This window comes from Chenopodium quinoa, unplaced genomic scaffold (assembly GCF_001683475.1).
Source record: "Chenopodium quinoa cultivar QQ74 unplaced genomic scaffold, ASM168347v1, whole genome shotgun sequence".
NCBI classification, from domain to species: Eukaryota; Viridiplantae; Streptophyta; class Magnoliopsida; order Caryophyllales; family Amaranthaceae; genus Chenopodium; species Chenopodium quinoa.
This window is the reverse complement of record NW_018743204.1, coordinates 1034858-1055587: the sequence shown is the minus strand read 5'-3', so window position 1 is coordinate 1055587 and position 20730 is coordinate 1034858. Positions and strand designations below refer to the sequence as shown.

The 20730-nt window shown below is 36.5% G+C and overlaps 1 protein-coding gene across 1 annotated transcript; it reads right to left on the bottom strand.

The window, feature by feature from the left end:
• Positions 1–271: 271 nt before the first annotated feature.
• On the bottom strand, positions 272–20134 carry LOC110733840 (DExH-box ATP-dependent RNA helicase DExH1-like). Its single transcript, XM_021913912.1, has 16 exons — positions 19722–20134; positions 19465–19610; positions 17570–17669; positions 17285–17485; positions 17051–17146; positions 16041–16316; positions 14812–15015; positions 14559–14714; positions 9288–9380; positions 8546–8760; positions 5692–5851; positions 5318–5591; positions 2087–2279; positions 1785–1971; positions 750–1118; positions 272–641 (listed from the first exon to the last, which is right to left on the bottom strand). Exons 1-16 carry the CDS (start codon positions 20043–20045, stop codon positions 510–512), a joined length of 3126 nt encoding a protein of 1041 aa, XP_021769604.1. The 5' UTR covers positions 20046–20134; the 3' UTR covers positions 272–509.
• Positions 20135–20730: the final 596 nt, after the last annotated feature.

Sequence of the window (20730 nt, the reverse complement as noted above, 5' to 3'; positions counted from 1 at the left end):
CTCTCTAACCCCACATGCACATATATACTTTTAATCATTAGTTTTAAGGAATTTACAACTTTCTTAACTCCCGCGCAAAAACCAAAAGAGACTTTGTATTAGGGGACAGAGGAAGTACAAATAAATTATTAAATTTTATTGATATTGAATAAAGATGACTTATTGAGTTATTGGGTAGTTTTTTTTTTTTTTTTTTTTTTTTTTTGAAACTACCCTACTTACTGCTCCATATGGTTAGTATCAGGCATGCCAATTATCCCACTGTCCAATCTAACAATTGACGCTATATAGACTATTTACCAAGCTACATCCTCCTCAATAGTTTATGGCATCGTCAAAAATTATATAAACCAAAAATCTAGTATACAAAATGTTTATGGACACAAAATCATGATCCTTTTTTTTTTCTAGGCGGCTATTATGAATCTAGGCGGCTATTATGAATACCTGTAAGTCTGTGGAACTGCTCATCAAGTTATAGTCACCACTGATATGTATTTGAACAAAATCTAGTATTTGAAGTTTTGACTGTGCAGCAACTCAACCACAGCAGCAACCACACCCTTCCCCTCGGCAGTGATGTCTAACCTTGGTTCTTCAATCTTCCTGCTCAAAAGTTTATCAAGCTCCCCTCGCAATTTCTGAGGGATCATGGCGTCAGTCCCATTCAATCAAATGGCAATGTAGGAAAGGAAAAATAATAAAAACTAATCAAAAAGAGATGTGGGGGAGGGGTGACAAGCTTTTACCTTCATCAATTCTAACACACTTTTTGAAGCCGAAAAATGAAGGTAACCCCCAAGCATCTCAATTCCTTCTCCAGATTTACTAGGAAAGAGACTACCACCAAATAGAAGAAGAGCATAATCGGATATATTAGTTGAATCGCGAATGAATATGCTAGTTGTCTTCACCATCTCACTGTAAACCATATACGGCAACGGAAAAAGATGAACACCAGCATTGACAGAAGCAGGATGAATGTCAACTTGCCCAACTTCTTTAGTGTAAAATGCTGTCCTCTTTCCTCTTCTCTTACATTGAACAACATTGGGGTAAAGCCCAGCACAGAGGATAGCGCAAACCATCTCCATATCGTGACTATACTGATTATAAGCCTGCATGATTACATAAATCTAGGTGTTAGAAGATTTAAGGGGATCGAATGCATCAGCTCCAACTGAAGAAACACATAGATGTAGCATGCAGACAACTGACTAGATATATCAACATTTTAATACTCCCTCCATCTCTAAAATATTGCACCAAACCCTCAATTTTACTTTTAAAGAAGCCACACAAATTTGTGCACATAGGTGGACTCAATTATTGGTGAGGAGAGAAATACAGAGAGCAAGAAGGGTTGTAACTTGCAAATGAGATAATATACCACATAAGATATAAAGCAATCTTTTAGAGATATCTTTTTTTAGTATATGGGGAAATCTTTTAGAGACGGAGGAAGTACCTTCACCTGCCTTTTATTACAAGCAGTGTTTTACATTCATATCTACAAAATTGTTTACGAAAAACTTGTCTGAATCAACCAACATTTTAATAAGAGCTTGGATTCTCTAATAAAGATTGATATAAAATGCCACCATCTACCTCTACCCCAAACCCATCTTTACTAGCTTTGCCCTTTAAATACACCATTTTGACTAATGCGAGAAATATCCATCAGACAAATAATTCTTGAGAAAGATTATTACAAATGTCTTCCTACGTGCGCATGTAAACCCAAAATGTCATAATTAGAGATACAATTGAGTTAAAAGGCTCACATTAGGACCCTTTGCCTTGTCCACAAAGCCAATGTCTGAAAGTAGATCTACAAACTGTTTCCGCATATCATCCATCATTTGCAGAGTTACTGGTGACAAGAAGTTCTCCCAACAATATGATCTGTCTGTCCTACTGCATTTTGCTTCTTTCCACCCTTCAAATGCTTTTAAAAGTGCTATATGGTCACTGCAAAAAGCACATCACACAATAAAATAAAAAACTAAAGAACCTTCTATAGACATGTTTCTTAACAAAAATCATCAACCAGCTTAGAGTTGATTAATAAAACTTAGGGCCATACCTACAAGAATCGCCAGCAAAAGATCTCTTTGCAGCATCAGCTTCCTCCTTCCTATTAATTGGCAAGACAAATGGATTACGATAAGCAAGAGCAGCAGCAATTGTCAAAGCTGGATTCAGGCATTGAAATATCGATCCCATGAGCAGCATCTTCCCAATATTTGGTTCCAAAGGCAGAGTGCAGAGATGTCGGCCTGTTCAATAAATCACATAGATATTCAAAGGTAATTATTATTGGAGAATGAACTCTAATACTCCTGCCGTTTGAAAACAGTTCGAACACTTACTTGGGCACAGAGGTTTAGGTGATAAGCTGATGAGATGACTCAATTATTTATTTAATTTAATGATATAGATGATGGGGAATTACTTATCAGACAAGTAGATGTGATAGAAAATTTATTGAATGTGAGAGAGATTAGGGCCCTAATTGTTTTGGTAATGGAAAAGGAGATGTACTCCGTATTAAAATGATAATATGGTCTATTCCAAACAATAAGTGTTTGAACTTGGGACAGACGAATAAAGGAAAGTACTAGAACTATTTTGAGATGGACGGGGCAGTTTCTTTTCTTCACAGAACTTTTTATATAGAGAAATAATATCAATAAATGTATGATAGAAAGACACGAGTCTCTAATTCATAATTTTCATGTTGTAACTCAATTTTCAATAATAGTATCAAGAATGTTAGCGTGATACACTGTATAAGTCCATCAAAGTTGATAAAAATATATATAAAATCATTAAATAAACACGAAGGACAGCAGTAGTGACAGAGAGAACACATTGTATAAGAACACAAGAATGATAAGGAACCTTCCGACAAAGAAAAAAGAACATAACTAGTTAAATAATTGAAAAAGTTTGAAAAAAAGCATTTAGTCGGAAAAAGAAAAAGCATCCAAAAGAATAAAATTTAAGAAAGTTTTACGTATGAGTAAAACATAATGGTTTGAGAAAACTTTAGCAAAGAAAATCAGTAAAGTTAATAAAATACGAATTGAATAAAATAATAAAGTAAATGCTAAAATAATACAAACAAAGTATATATATAATCACGACACGTGTTGACATGATTTTCTCCCACCGCGCTATCCAATACCATATTTTCCTCAATCACCTTCTTGGAGAAGGATTTACATATGGTTTTATTGATTTGGAGAAGGATTTACATTGGTTTTCCACAATCGATCTTCCAAGCATAAATTCAAATTGGTTTTCCAAAATCTTTACACTTCTGCTTAACCTTTGTTCAATCACTCGATCCCAAAGTTTCATAGTATGACTCTTAAGTTTAATCCCTCAATAGTCAGTACATCTTGGACATCGCCTTTGTTCTTATACAAAGTAGAGTATTTTTCCTCTACTCCAAAGGCATTTTATTTCATCCCCAAATCTTGTTGAAAAAAGTTGTTAACCGTTCAATTCCTCTTTCTCCCAAACATCTTCAAACCTCAATAGGAATGTCATTAGGCTCAAATGCTTTCTTCAATCTTTTTGTAATGCCATTTTGAATTCTCTCTTTTGAATCCTTTGCATAAACTCCCGATTAACCATATCATGAGGGACACTTGTATAACCATATCATAAGGTTATCAAAGTAAGACCTCTATTTATCCTTTATCTCCTTATCTCCAACAAGAAAGTCACATGGAACATTAGACTAAGAATGAAAAATCATATTATCTTCAAACAAAAAGGACTTTAATCAAATGAACATGGATCCAGGAAAACTACTGATAACTAATAGCAAGTGATGTGCTATGCACCCACCAGGCCACCAGATATACCAAATTACGAATTGTAAGCTTCAATAATGCTTCTGGAAATGAAAATTAATTCTGAAAATGAAAATTAATCCTGGAAATGACTAGATGGTGATTGACCAATTAATAGCTTTAAGAGAAAGAAGATGAACTAATGAAAGGCGGGAGGGATTTTTTTTTTTTGGAGGTTAGGAGGTTCCTTATGCTACAAAGAAGAGGAAAGAGAGGTAGATTTAATCAGAAAGTAATATGTTAGCATCTCTATAGTGAGAGAAAGTATCGTATCAAAAACTAGATATTGAAATTAATCAATCAAAGCTCATCTTCTTCCTCTACATTTTTCTTCTTCTATTTCTTCATTTTCTCTTTCTTCTTATGACAAAAATCCAACTTCTCTTTCATATGTTCTCTAGCACTATGGTACTTTAAAATCGCAATTCCAATTCAAAGATAATCCATAACCAACCGCACACGCATATGTATGATATGACACACACACACATGCACAAACACACACGCATGCACGCGCACAAATCAAGAAAGTAGAATAAAGGAAGAGTTGCTATACTTTTATAGACCAAGATTGTGCAATTATCTATTATCCTTCATTATGCATGCAATTATACAATATTACTCTCCCCCATGCTCATGATACACCCACACATATTGTGCTCATTGATTATTTTACCAAATGAAGAAATGTACGAGAAAGAATAAATAAATAAATAAATAAATTAAAAGCCTTGGGTGTATGATGAATATTGGAAATTTCCACAATATAAGCAATATCAACTCTGCCAAAGAAGTTCTGTATCTTTTAGTGTATGTCATCACCTTTATCACTAAACTTTATTTGCAAGTATGAATCCATAGAGGGGTCAAATAACATAGAGCAAGAGTCTTGTTAAGTTTCATTTATTTTAGATTTCTTTTATCTGCCATGGGACAAGAGACACAAGTAAAAAAAAAAATCCAGGTTTTTGGTCGCCAAGGTCGAATCTCTACGGCCTATCCAAGTTCAAGATAGTGCCTAAGTCAATATGATTGATTATGGCTTCCAGTTGAGCATTAAATCAATATTGTTAATAAGGGAAAAAGAACCAACATGGCTGCAGTAACAAGGAGGTAGAGCTAAGGTGGTGCAATATGAACACGAAGATGTAGCCCGAAGTTGGATTAGTGAATTATCTTCACCATCTTTATCAAGACTTCACTGATAGTGAAAAAAATAATCATGGCATTGACAAAGAGCAGAAACAAAAATGAGAAGGCAGAAATTTGAGATAGGCAAGAATTATACTCAACCAACAAACATCAAAATACTCAACCTTTAGCCAATTCATTCAAAGTTGAATTTTCAAACAAAGTTCTCGTCAAACGATATATAGGTACATTCAGCGCATACATAGAATCAGCACACAAAAAAAATTAGCAAACGACGTAAAGACAATCATTGTACATACCAAGAGGAGTAAGCTCTTCCCTTTCATCTAAAGCTCCAATTGTCTTCAGAAGTTCAATAGCATTTTCGACAGAGAGAGAATCCGGTGGCTGAAGTGCTTTTGCTAAGAATGACCCAACAGTTCCAAGTTGCAAACTCTTTATGTTTAAACAAAGTTCTTGCAAAGGTGTCCGGAGAATTTCTGGTAACTGATATTGAGGCATTGCATCATAAACAAGTTTTGGATACAGCCTATAACAAACTCCAGGCTGCACTCGACCAGCACGACCTCGTCTCTGTTATCATTTCAACCATAATGAAAAGTGGGTTAATAAATGTTAAAATTCAGAAAATTTGCTTCAAATTTTAACAAAGATTACGACGTTGAATCTAAACCTGATGTGCTGACGCTTTTGAGATCCATGATGGCAACAAGCAAGCTAGCTTGTTCAAAGCATCATAACTAGTCTCCTTCGCCTTTCCGCAGTCGACAACATAAACTACATCATCAATCGTAATGCTACTCTCTGCAATATTTGTAGCAAGAACAATTTTCCTAAAAAAAAAAACAAATCATAGGATTTACCAGGCACATTTTTAAAAAGATAGAAGAGCCATACAGTAAACTAGATAATAACAGAAATACGTCAAAAACAGAGAAAAAACAAGTATAACCCAGTCAAACAGACTAGTAAAATAAAATATTGCATCAAACAGACTAAAATGCATGCTGAAGAGAGCTGAGGATTGGCATTTAAGAGTATTACTACTTTCTATATCAGCACCCAGCAAAAAACACTTTTGATAAAGAAAATAATAGTAGTAGCTTAGCTTTTCATTAATACTTCCTCTATTTTTTTGTTTTGTAAAATATCTTTGGTGGTCAAACTTTACAGACTTTGACTGTATATTTTTACAAATGTAATAAAAATTAATCATCATGTGAGAACTTTATAGATAAGTTTCAATTTATAGTTTCGAAACATCAATTATTACTTTTATGTAATACAGATATTGGTCAAAGTTTGCATAGTATCCTGGTAATAAAAAGTTGCAATTGATTAAGAACAAAGTAAGATAAAATTATTCCTAGAACATTATTAAATTTTTCAAACCTTGGATAAAGCCTTAATTGGAAAAAGTTGTGATACATGAAGCAATAAGAGATTTAGAGGACAAGGATTTCACAATCAAGAAAAAACAGCAGCTGTCGCTTCAATTGGGTCTGTCCTTCAAGCAACAATTGAAGATCTTGCAAGAATTTCACCCAACCAGGAAGGTGAGGTATCCTTACAGGTAAGGAGGAATTTAAGGACTTCAGATATAAGTCGGTACTTTAGTAGCATGATTGGAGTAAGTACAAGATGCCAAAACCAACCCGTCTATATTCCTTCCAGTTTGCTTTTCCACTAAACAGAACTTTACTATGGCATAAGCTGCAGTGATGTAGCAGCTATTGAGGGACCACACATCCCAATATGAACATAAGATATACAGGCGCTATCAAGAGACCACAGTAAAACTCTTACACCCCCATACCTCCATTCGACCTTTTGTGAAATGATTAATGCTTTTTTTTTTTTTTTATATCCAATGGACGATCAAAATATCTTCAACGGTTGAACAAACCAAGAATACTGAAATTTGGCTCCTACAACATATAGCACATCTCAATTCTGACTTCTAAGAAGGTAGCAACACTAAGAATGCATCACAGGTACCATGTTCTTCCATTAGCATGAGAGCTATGGAATTACTAGTCTTCCAAGTTTTAATCTTGTGTTGGTATCTTCCTTTGTTTCATTATGAAGACACAACCAACAGCAATTAGCAAATGGGTTTAATCAATCTAATAGGACCATCCATAATACAATACCTTATTTCAAATCATCAGATATCCAGATTCCAGACCAGTAGACCACCTTGTCCTTTTAAAACATGATGCCCAATAACATCAATACAGCCCAAAACGGATTAAGATTTTACAAATGATAAACATAAAAAAAAAAAAAAAAAAAAAAAAAAAAATAGTAGTCTAACTCATATTACTCCCTTTAAGTGAGCACCTCATAGTTAACGGTAAACTTTATATACAAATTACTCTGAAAGAGCCAAAAAGAGAGGAATGAGAAAGTTAGAAATTGGAGATTGAATATTCTTACTGTCATTTATCTGAAACTTACTCCCTCATATATTTTCTTTTCTTTTTTTTTTTTTTTGGGGGGGGGGGGTCCAAATTGACTTTTGCTTATTTCACAAGTCTTATATCGATCATATAATACTACATTTAAAAATAAAATAAAATAAAATATAAACTTTAATGTCAACGTTTTATTATTTTTACTTCTAGATAAGGTATATACATTGATGGTCAAAGTTGCAACATTGGCAAATGTGAAAGTCCATATGGAACAATTAAACAGAAGGAGTAATATCAAAGACAAGAAAGTAAAAAAGAAGAGAGTGAGAAATAAACCGGGGGAAAATAAGAGAGGGAAGGAGAAGGAGAAAGAGGGGCACCCACCATTGCAGAGAAAGTAAACAGTGAGGCAGATAGAGAGGGACTCAGAAAGAAGAGAGTAACCAAGAGGAATACAGCCGTGTCAGACAGGGAACCCTTCTCCATAAACCAATTTCTAAACCAAAAATTGGCCCATTTGGCAGGTAGAAATGGTGGTAATGGGAATGAATTTTAAGTGTAATCTTGCAAGAAAATTATCATCTTAATGTCTCTGGTAATGCAACTCCCAAATGGTATTGAGTGCTAATGAAAATTTATGAAGAAAAAGAGATACTCTGAGAGTCTGAGGTGAAGGAGCATTACCATCATGTACTAATTACTACCACTTACCAATTGGTGCATACATGTAGTTTCCACTTTTTCCCTTCTATTCACGAAAACTAATAGATTTTTTATTTCAATGCTGATAGCAAGCATTTTTTTTTTTTGGGTTACCATTTCTAGGGGAAAAATCTGAATATATCAAAACCACAACGGTCCCTCAATAACTTATAATGCTTAAAGGTCTACAGAAGTTGGGATGGAGGAAGCCCCTCTATTCTGAGACAAGTAATCTTCCAGGCAAATGGCAAACACAGCAAAAAGAAAGAAAGAAAAAAAATAAAGAAATAGTAAGCCAACATTGAGATGTATTAGACTAAGAATCAAAGATATAAAGAATAGAGCCCACACTAAAGAAAAAAAATATATATGGCTACTGAATTACAAAGATCACGAGTCAAAGCTAACCTTGTATTTGCAGGTGGTTTATCAAAAATTTCACGTTGATTAACAGTTGGCATTGAACCATGTAAGGGGAGAACAAGAAACTTCCTTGTGTCTCCAAGAAAATTGTTCGCCTTCATGCTGTCAAGTAACTTGGAAATTTCATCCCAGCCAGTGAGAAATACAAGTATTGCCCCTTCACCCTCATGCCGACATATATGCTCAATTGTTGATTCCACCTACAAGCAGATCAAACAAAATAACTAACGGAGATTTCACATAGATGTCATGCAAAAGTCAATTGAAAAGAACATGAAAATTTGAAGTCTTTTATCACCTACAGAAAGAGGTACAGAAAATTAGATATAGGATAAAACTCACTGTCCTTGTAAAAGTCAATTCATTTCATATATATCACGCAATCACTTGTATATCCAATTACCATAAGAAGCTTCATAAAATAAAATAAAATAAAAACATTGTTGTCATGACATTGTTTAGAGACAATTACCAATTACAAAGATCATGATCCAATAGCTTAAACCTAGTGAAAACAAAGGCGCCAAACCATAGACTGACAGAAAGCAATAGAATGAGCAAAATTTTCTTTCTGAAGTGCATTTCATTAACAGACAATGTATACTCAGAAAAGAGTTACTAATATATCTTCTTTTAATTTAAAGACAATGAATTTTATCTAACTAAGTTGTTTTAAGCAAGAAGGAAAGCATACTAGTCACATGACAGCAAGTAATCTTATACTCACAAGACTCAGATCAAGCTGCACACTAGACCAGGCTTCAAGAGACTTTCTTGTATTGATGGTGTAACTCCAGTAATGTGAATCAATGTCAACATCCTGACCAAAAAAAAAAAAAAGTATAGACAAATACATCAGTATCGTTTTTAAAATTTAAAGGCAACAAAACTATACACAAATCCGAAAGTAAAAATTTCAATATATAACATCAACAATGACACTTACCATAAAAACAAAAGTAAAGGGAGGTAATTAGAAAGAATTCAGGCTATAGTATTATTGAAATTGTAGATGATAAGAGGACAGTGGAATCTAAATACCTATACTAAAGTGAGTTTATTGGAGGGAATTTTCTCCTGTTTTTTTTTTTTTTTTGGGTGTGTTCATATGTGTGTGTGTTTATTTTGCAAAATCATTAATTTGCCTAAGAAATTCATCATTTTAGTTATTTATCATTATGATTGACTATTGAGTTATATTACTCTAATGACTTCTATATTTCAAAAACTAATAATTTCAAAAACTTAGGATGGCTCGAGAATCATCTAGTGTATACTATACAAGAAACAGGAGAAACAACTCAAAACTTTTCAGACAATAAAAACATGGAGAGAATCTGATGGGTATTCTAATCAATAATTTACCTCTTGATCCTTTAACAGCTCCCATATGTAAAATAATCAATCGGAAAATAGCATATCCCTTGTCTCATTTTTAGTCTCTATTGAAGTAATTGATAACTTAGAGAACTGAGGCAATTCTCTTATTTCTAGATTCAGAGGAGAGCACACAATATTTTGACAAGTGTAGACTTCCACACTGTAATGCCCAGATTCCAGAAACATTGATTCAGTAAATGACAATGGCAAGTTCTCTCAGAATTTAACTCCTATGTCACAAAGCAATCAAGCATACTACAAATAACCTGTGGAAAGTCATTAACCGTATACAAGTGATTGTGATGGAAGTCGTTATAGCTTATAATAACCTTACTTACTTCCCATACTTCATCCTCATAGTCAAGCAATCACATGTACTATTCCCATATGATATTTCTTGAAGTTGACAGTGCATTCTATTTCATGGATATTTCAAATATCATAGTGTTTGAACCCCTCAAGAGGGCCCAATTCCAGCAAATAGTGAAATTACTAAAATACCCTTATATGGTAAAATTACCAAAATACCCGATGCAAACCCTATACACCTATAATGGGGCTCTCAAGAGTTGATTGGGGCCCACATCCCAAGAAACCCTTATACGGCCCATAAACGCCTAAAACCCTAATCAGGGATGTTTTACCTCTCCATATAAACGATGCAAGGCTGCGCGCCCATGGGCAACAAGGGCACCTCGTGCCATAAGGCAACAAGAGGAGGGCACTTCGTGCCGATGGGCAACTGGGGCACCACGTGCCTAAGGGTGACAAGGGCGCCTCATCCTTTCACGGGAGAATTTGAGGGCTAACTTTTTTAGGCTCCTATGGGCGATAAGGGTGCCTCTAGCCCTTCACAAAGGCAAACCAAGATGTTTAGACAGTGGGATTACCTTCCCCTTGCTCTAAGACCTTAGTCTTGAAGAGGCACAACCCTCTAGTTGTTTAGATACACTAGGCCATACATGGCATCACTCATCCATGTGCCCAAACAAATGGGACTTACGTTGCCCACCTTGCTTACTCATCATGAAGATCAAGCACACGGGACCAAACACTTGTATTATTCGTTTCATCAAGGGTTCCATTCCCTTGTAGTGCCACAAGTTCCTTCGACATCATCCCGTTAGCGATTCACGGGAATAGGGCGTAACTCCCGGTCTCAACCGCTAACTCCATTGGGTTATCCCCTATTTCAATTTGAATTTACGGATCCTAACATGATTCACAAGGACGTTGCCAGCTTGCCTTAATGTCTTAACGCCCACAACTTGATTCGGTACATTCAAAACCAAGTTTGTAGTCAAAGCGAAAAGTGGCATATTTGATTACAAGTTGAGTTTGATTCCCACATTTGGCTTATATCTCATCATATAACTATGCTACATAGTCCTCTCAAGGCACTAAAGACTACAACATCATTCAAATGTACCAAAAGTTGCATAAACTTCATTAATACCAAAGCATCATACAAAATATGTATGTACAATGAAAGCAGAAATCAAAACCCAACAGAAAGGAAAGACATACATTAACTTAAAGCAAACAAACAAGGAAACCAAGAAAGGATATCTTAAACCTAAGGAGAGATCGGCGCGAATTTAGACTTTGTACTTCGGCTACGAAATTGTTATTTTCTTTTCATCGTCACTGAAACACTACCCTTTCCAACTTACCAAAGTCTTGGACTTGGTCCCACCAGCATCCTCATCTTCTTCCTCATAATCGAACAATAATATCACCTTAACTGACTTAGCCACATCTTTGAGTACGTTAGTCGCCACATCTACCTCCTGGTACTTCTTCTTTGGTACTGGCGTTTCCCGGTTGCTTTGTAATGGAGCATCAACGATCAAATCACACATACATGAACCTATTGGGGCACTTTAAGAAGCACTTTTGACCAATGTCCTACACGACGCTTCAAGAGAAGGATGTGAGAAATGAAGTTGTTGCTGACAACCCAAACACATCCACACCATTTCTCCATTGCGGCCACATGTCGAACATCACTCACACTTGGTTCCACCAAATGATTCAAGATATCTCCAACAAGGTCTCCGAGATAGGTTATTACCGTGGCATACAAGGGATCATCATCCAATACACCCCCAAGCTCCTTTGTAGGATGAGGAGGCACCAAAGGCCATTGTCCAAAGGTGGAGTCACCGGGAGATTAGTAATTCTTAGCCCAGAGGGACTTGACACTCCCCTTGGATAACTCTACGGTAAGTGAGCTTCCTTGCCGTCAAGTTCTCAACGGTCATCACTAACTTCCCAAGTCGGGACGATGGCCTTGTTATCTTGGCAAAATGCACAATTTTGAGTGGTCCTTTTCTTTCCAGCAGGTTGGGCCAAATTGGCACAGGAAATTTTTAACGCAAACTTTTTTCGTTGACTAAGAGCCCATGATGGTGTATAGACCAAGTAGCCCAGCCACACACACTCATAATAAACAAGGTTACACACACATACAAGATAGGACACAAGCACACACACACACAAATATGATTCACTTAATAGATTGTAGATCACAAACTTGCAGCCAGCAAATGAATGCAAGGGCTATTTATTGGCCCCGACTACAGTCCAATCAGTTAGAAATAACTACCCACTATGCCCACTACATCCATTACTTAAGTAAATTCCCACTACTTCAACTTCCCTTAAATGAATCTGGACTTGTCCACATATATGGGAGCGACCCACGTTCAACATAGTCAAGGTAACCGCCACATAACTATCGCGACCCACTAAGGTCATGCTCCTACTTTCGAAGCCATGCATCAATGGTGCTCCTACTGCCTATTATCCAACATAACCGCCCACTAGCATAGTGTTCCTACATTTTAGGAACTACCTATGTCGTGGCATAATTGCTAGGACGTGGTATAATCTCCTCGAGATAACTGCCCACGTCCAAGGATAATTAGCCACTAACTTGGTGCTCCTATTTTCCACTAACCACCTTGCTAATGGCATAACTGCGCAACTAACCAACGTTGAGTGTTGGTCAACCTAACCATTAGACAGCCCACTAACATTAGGGGACTTTCTTTTAGAAACTATGCTTAGCCAAGTGTCACATCAACATAATCGTCCTACCATTTTAGGAAGAGAGGGGCAACGTGGGTGGTTACCATAACCGCCCACCATCCCACTACTCAACTTTCCTAGAATCAAGGCAACTGTATAGACCGACGCGTGAGCAATGAACATGGCTTAACTGGCGTCCTACTCGAATCCCGCATGAATGGGCATTGAGGTGGGCCGTGGCTAAGTTATGGGTGCTTTGGAGGAACCGTGGGGTGGGATGGTCTGCCACAACTACCTTGGTAGGATCATAAAGTGGTGGTTCCTTCACGATTCACTAAGCCATAGTGTGGGAGCATGCGATTGCCTTGATTCTTGGAGGGTTGAGTAGTGGGATGACAACCCACGCCGTCCCACTCTTCCCAAAATGGTGGGACAATTATGCTGATGTGGCACTTGGCTAAGGATGGCCCTAGAAAGATAGGACCATAATGTTAGTGGGTAGACTAGCGGTTAAGTTAACCGATTGGTTTCATGGTTACGCCACTAACAAGGCGTTACTAGGAGTTAGAGACAACCTACCGGAAAAGCAAAAGACTACTCAAAGTATATGCATTCTGCCAAGATGACAAGGCCACCATCTCAATTGGGAAAAGAAGTTGTGTCCGTTGAAAATTTGTCGGCTTGAAAGCTCACTTAGACTAGAGATATCCCAAGGGGAGTGTCGAATCCCAATCGGGCTAAATGCCCCCTGCTGACACCACCTTTGGGCAACGCCCTACAATGCCTTTTCGGAGGACAAGTACCCACAGAGGATTTATTGGATGATGACCCCTTGTATGCCAAGGTGATGACCTATCTTGAAGACCTAAGTGGAGAGGAAAGGAAAAACAAAAAACAATTTATAAAGCAGGAGGGGAAAAAAAGACCAGATTTAAAAAAGAAAGTGAAAACATAGCCTAACTATTGTAAAATCTAACATTTTGAGAATCTAATGGAAGCTTTCCATCAACTAAGATCACATATCACCAGCCCTTGGTCATTATACTTAACAGACATAAAGAATATACAAGCACAACCTCCACAGCAATTCAGAGGAGAGAAAAAAAAATAAAAAATGAGCTTATGAACAAAAAATGTGAGATAATAAGAATAATACTAGGAAAAATGATTATCAAAACAGCACAAAAATAACTGGGCATTTAGCAGAATTTTAAAAATTAAATCAGAGTGAAACTACCATTACTGAAATAGTGCCTAGAAAAAATAAAATGAAGATTTTAGAATATCTACAATATTATTATTGCCATTGTAGTAAAAAGTTCCACACCCTTGATCTATAGAGAAGCGGAGATGGAAACACAGAATGTTAATCCTCCAAAATTCATAAAAAGTCGCACACTAAAATAATTTTACAAAATATCCAAAATAGCCCTATCTCCTACTCCCCATCCCCACACCCTTCTGGCGAAATAGGTATCCCTCACAAAAATCATTTGTTTGAAATAGAAAGGGGTAAAGCAATTGTTTACAAGAAAGATAAAAGCGGAAAGTCCTAACACTCCTAAGACAGAAAGTTTAGGCATACCTCAAATAATTCAGTTACCGGATCTTTTTTAGAATCCAATTGTTTAACTCGCCGCCTTGAATTGCCCTGGAAATTATCAGACTCTTGTTTGATACGATACCGAGTTTTCTCTAAAACATCTTCCAAAAAGAACTCTTCGACTGGAAAAGTCAGTCCCTGTAGACACATTAACAAATATAACATGTTTGACCATTCATCCACATAGGTGTACAGATCATTGATCATTAGAATATGTTTATAGTATACACAGTACCGGGATATGAATAGTAGGGGCATTCCCAAAATAATGGGAAAATAAGTCAGCATTAATAGTAGCACTCATAAGAATAAGTCGTAAATCTGGACGGCGAGGAAGAAGATCCTTTAATATAATAAGAAGGAAGTCCTCATACATTCCTCTTTCATGAATTTCATCCACTAGCAGATGGCTCACACCAGTTAAATTTGGATCCTGAACCTGTACATTAGTAGAAAATAACAAGTAAGACCAGGACAATCTCAATGCACTCTTCAAGCACACAGAAAACAAGATGCTGGGATACAAAAGAAACCAGGAGGTAGATAAAAGCTTACATCCATGCATATAGACTTATAACCAAATACATGATTTCTGCATAATTTGCTTCACTATTATAAAAATGTAAGACTTGATATTATTCTACAAGCATACACACAATAACTCAATAAGTAATATATAAATACCATTGACACCAATGACATTTTCTTAACCTAACTTCACCTTGCCAATCAAAATTGGTAGGAGGTAGGAGCTGGGCATTCCTTTAATCTCTCATAGTTACCAGATAATGTCATAGATGAATATGCACAATTTCCCATGCTTAAATCAGCATATTCAATGTGGCTTTGGCTATCATAATGGTAAAACTAATGAAAAATATTGACATGTTAATGATTCTTCAATTTTCAATTGCTTTCATGTGAATGACCAAAGAACTACACTGGCACAGACATATGTAATAACTTAAATGTAAAACTGCTGCACGAAAAAACATCTCAATGCATCATATATTAATAAAAATTACAATCATGCAAGAACATTTTCCCCAAGCAGACATAAATTTGTAAGCTCAAGCTCAACTATATGAAGAAAGCTATACAGGCATCACCACACATGGAACCATAGTTTAACAAAGCTATCAGTCAACCTCAGCTAATATTGTCTGTAAATTACCAAGACACCAGGGGGAATCAACTCAGCTATTTGTGGGGGTTTTCATGGTATTCTGATTGCTATGAGGTATCTAAGTATTACATTATAATGACAATACCTTAACCTGGATACCTATCCAATTTGGGTGAAAGGAAGAGCCTCAGTAATGAAAATAGTCCACATACACACATATAAATTTTTATGTATATAACCTTACGTGTTGAGATTGAGTAAAGGAAGATAATAGAGACACATTTCATTACACACCAGAGCTGCATATAAATAATCCATAAATGATCAATAGAAGCTACCAATTGTCTAAGTAAAACTCCAGTTGTGCAGAACAGTAACCGTGTCCGTGCAGAACGTTTTGTCTCCAGACGTATTTGATAGCCAACCGTTTCACCAAGATTCTCTCCTCTTTCAGATGATATACGAGCAGCAACAGATATAGCTGATATACGACGTGGTTGTGTACATATTATGCTGCAATCAGCACCACGCAGCAATGAAATCTCCTCTTCCAAAATGAACTGTGGGAGCTGGGTTGTTTTACCACAGCCAGTCTCCCCTGACACAACTAGGACCTACAATAACAAATCATGTAGTATAATTTTTGCTTTGTTCTGTAAAACAATAGTCAAACGCAGAAACTAAGTACTCCCTCAGCCCCTTATGGTTTGCAAAAAAGTACATATTGCACTTTTTTATGTTTTATTAAATGGGCCAGACTAAAAAATAAATAATTTTGAGGGATAGCAGAGTTATGATGAGAGACAGAGAGAGTACAATAATGGGACCACATGACTAAAAGGATAGTGTTGCATACTTTAAGGGACAGGAGGAGTAATAATTCAATGCATGTAGCATAAACTTCATACATTACTTATCTAAGAAGGTATAGAAGACAGAAGAACAACACAGAAAGAGATCAACTCATGTTGCAACTAAACATCAGAGTATATAAGACTAATGAAGCCTCTGCAATAAAAATCTGCTTTCAAGTAACTCATGAGAATTATATTATTTCAAGTTTTCAACCAAAGTAAGAATTCTAAAATAAAGTTATGAGACAAAAACTTATCCACGATTAATAAATAATAAGGGATAGGGAGATAAAGAGTTCAAAAATCAAGTATCCAAAGTAATTCATTCATGCATATACAGGTATCGTAACTCAGATAACATTAAGGTAAAATATATCAGAATGCAATAAAAGAAGATAGCTATATTTTACATACTGTAGCCAATCACACCATCACCTCATGACAAATAATAGTAGGTTAACCCAAACTAGAGGGAAAAAAAAAAAAAAACCTACCTGATTTTTAGCAACAGCGTTTAGAAATTCAGTTCTCACATTGAAAGCAGGGAGCTTTGCTCTGAATGACTGCATGGCTTGTACATTTGCCCTTGCCTAAAACAAACAGATATGAAATGTTTCAGAGATTGCAGAACCTACTCAAGATAGTCACAAGATATGACTTCTGTAGGTTGAGATTGCAGTGATTTAGTAATCATGATGGAAGGAAAACAAAATCACATGAAGACAAACCTTTAACTTCTCCTCCTGCTGCTTGAGTTCAGCACTGATTTTATCCTTATCAACATTACTCTCTATCACAAAGCTTTTTGCTGACAGTGAATTCTTAGAGCTTTGAGAAGATGCACCAGTGGAATTTTCAGTAGAACTTTCACCTTTAGAGGTATCCAACAGTGATCCAACCCGCCTCTCAATGTCTGTAGACATCCGTATCTGTATAGTATTTGTAAATTAAAGTAAAAGATCAGCCAGAAAAATAAATAAATAATAATTTACATCCACTTTTTGCAATCATACCTCCTTTTGCGTGGATCCATGACGTTCATCTAGATCTGCACGATAATTTGGTAAAGGAACTTTGCTCGCAACAAGTGTCTTTCCTTTGTTATATGCATGGCTTTCTTCCCACAAACGCCAAACAGGGAGAGAAATGGAAAATGAAGACACCACCATAAACAATTTCAAGGGGAAAAAAACAGTTAGGTCAGCTATTCTAAAAAGGCAGGCTACTTTTGCCAAGTTAAACCAACATTTATAACCTGAATGATTCATGAACTTTATAGTAACATAGTCTAAAATATATAAACAATGGACACTCATCTAATGTAATCAGACATAGAAACATAATGTGGGGGTAGGGGTGGGGCATTAAAGATTGCCTATTAGAAAAATTGTAAGTCCACTCAGATATTTAATGGCACATATTAGTGAGATTCTCTTTTGTTGTTGGGTCTACCATGTATCTAAATGTAGGCACAGGAATGGAATATTTTGTGATCAACAAGGTTTCTAGTGCCTTGCTAAGAGACATATCTGAGGCTAATGACAAAGCTTTGGGAGAAGTCCTTAGTACTCCCCCCCCCCCCCACCACCACATACACACACACACCCTTCTCTCTTTCTAGATACCCCTTAGATATACAGAAAAATCGAGAAAAGTTCTAAAGATATGATGAAGCTAAATAAACACACATATGAAAGATCATTAACAGAATTGCTGAAGACTACAATAAAAGGAATAATCACATTAGATAGAAGAGGGCGGAAAATTTAGAAAAGTTAGATTAAATACAAGAACAAGGGCAGGGTTTGTCTTGAGTAAACGGTTATAGGTTAGAAGGATTTAGAAATGTGATAGGATTCTAAGTCCTAACAAAGTCTCAAAGTCAAACATAGATATGCTGGCCATATTTCTATGCATATTGAGGATATTGTTCGAGCTCAAGATTTGTTGCCAAAGTTGGAATGAAGCTCATATGATATTGTAAAGTCCCCTAAACACTGTAAATGTTGTTTACATATGATATTGTATTAGTGGACGAAAGTTGAGCTGGGTAAATGCTAATTTAGAGTCATGGAGTTACTAGTTAAAATCTCAAGGCTTTAAGGTGAGTCGGACTACTGTAGAGTGTATGGAGTGAAACCTTTAATACTACTAAGAGGAAGCCAAAAGAGATGTACTAATGTAGTGATATGCAATGGTAAGGAGTTACACTTAAGTTAGTACTGAAGTGTCTTGGGTCTATTTTTCAAAGAATGGAGAGTTGGGATTATAGAGACTTTAGAAGTTGTCAAGATATGCCAAAATAATTTGAATGGAAAAAGTAAAGATAATGTGATGGAAATTGGTTTGCAAGAGCATGCAGCACTTGATATAAGTGAATGGAGGAAGAGGATCTTCGTGGACAGCCACAAGAAATAGATTCTTGGTTCATTCACTCAACCCAATCTATTAATGCTTTGGCATTGGTTTTGTTGTATTCTATTTTTGCCTCTTCATCATGATTATTCAAGACTAACAAGGCCAATAAAAAAAGACATGCAAAGAATCTTACACTTAACTATAGCAACGAACAATAATCCCATGTTCCAAGTCATTCAAAACACCACCAATTGAAAGGCTAGTATTCATACGACTGAATGACTCTAAACTCATTCTGGCGACTAGTCACAACTCACAACAAATTTATTCTTTTATAACATACAACTTACCCTGCACACGCAAATGCAAATCAAACAACAACAACAAATCAGTAGGAACACTAGAATATACGAAAACTTACGCGGACACACAACAAACATTAACATACAGCTTAAGAATCAACATAAAACTTACGCACACGCGCGCACAAACGCACATCAAACAACAACAACAATCAGCAGAATCAGTTAGATACAATGCAATTGCTTACAAGTAAAGGCCAAGCTGTTGCGCCATATCAGAGAGAAGCTGTTGATCTTCCCGCCTAAAAAGACGCTTAATTATCAACTCCTGCTCTCCTCCTTTCTGAAATCCTTCCATCTTATTCCACCACTCGTTCTCATCCAACACTTCATACTACATCATCAACAACATAACCTCCAATCAATTAATCAACAAAACAAACCCTAAAAATCGATCAACAATCTAATCAAACATTAGAAACTACATAAACAAGCAAAACTTCACCTCAGCGGCTTTCTGCGCAAGCTTCTGAGCTCGCCAAACAGGGTCCCACCATCGCTGCTCTCCACCACCGCCTCCACGTCCACCACCGCCTCTACCACCGCCACCACGATTGCCGCCGCCGCGATTTCCGCCGCCTCCGCGACGGCCGCCTTGGAAGTTAGGGCGGGAGGACATGGATGTTGAGAGAGAGCAATGGAGAAGGAGAAGAGGAGGTTTGGAAATGGAGGAAGAAAATGAAGAAGAAGTGAGGTGTTTGAGGAGAGAGAAAGTGGTTGGAACGCTTGTTGTGAATGGAAATGGGAATGTGAAGCAGCGCATAGACATTCAATTCGATTGTGTTAGTGTGTTTTTGTTGTTGGGAGTTGAGTGCGCCGGTGTTGTGTTGGCTTCGTAGTGATGCAACTCTCAATTGCTCATCATAGCAATTGAGTTTGTTTTTTACATAGGAAAAAATATAATCGTGTAGGTACTTGTTGGAATTATCTTAATGGATTGATTATTAATTTTTACTTGTTATCATTTATATCAAAGATGTGCATTGGCAAACGTGCCCAAAAGAAAGGGTGTAAGTAATAAAATATGGAGGGAGTATTTTGGAAAATTTCTTAAAATTGTTAAGAGTTAGATTCATTTGAGTTTGTAATGTGGAGGAGTGATGAACCGCTACTCGGGATGGACTATCATGCCCAATACCAGGGGGCAAAACAGACTTTTCCAACAAAACAACCTTAGTAACACATGACTAGTTACTAACACTGAAAATTACATTCTCTCTCCTCTACTCGAGTTACTGCTGTAAAATTTCTCTTTCTCTCTCTACGTTGCTAGAATTCTCATCGAGAAAGTCTGCGAAACCCTAGCGTGAAAACGTAGCCAAATTCCTTGTCAATTCAACAAAGTTTGAGGTTACCGGTACGAACAAGAAGGAAATTTGGGTCAAATTATTTTAGAGAAGGAGAAGATCTGATTTTGTTTAATCGTAATTAGGGTTCAATTTTGGAATTCGAAA

Excerpts from the sequence above, each read along its gene's own strand:
- LOC110733840 (XM_021913912.1), bottom strand. The coding sequence starts at position 20,045 with ATGTCTATGCGCTGCTTCACATTCCCATTTCCATTCACAACAAGCGTT. Across the intron at positions 16,317-17,050 it reads ACGCTGTTGCTAAAAATCAG|GTCCTAGTTGTGTCAGGGGA; the intron begins GTAGGTTTTTTT and ends TTGTTATTGTAG. Across the intron at positions 1,972-2,086 it reads TTTGCTGGCGATTCTTGTAG|TGACCATATAGCACTTTTAA; the intron begins GTATGGCCCTAA and ends TGCTTTTTGCAG.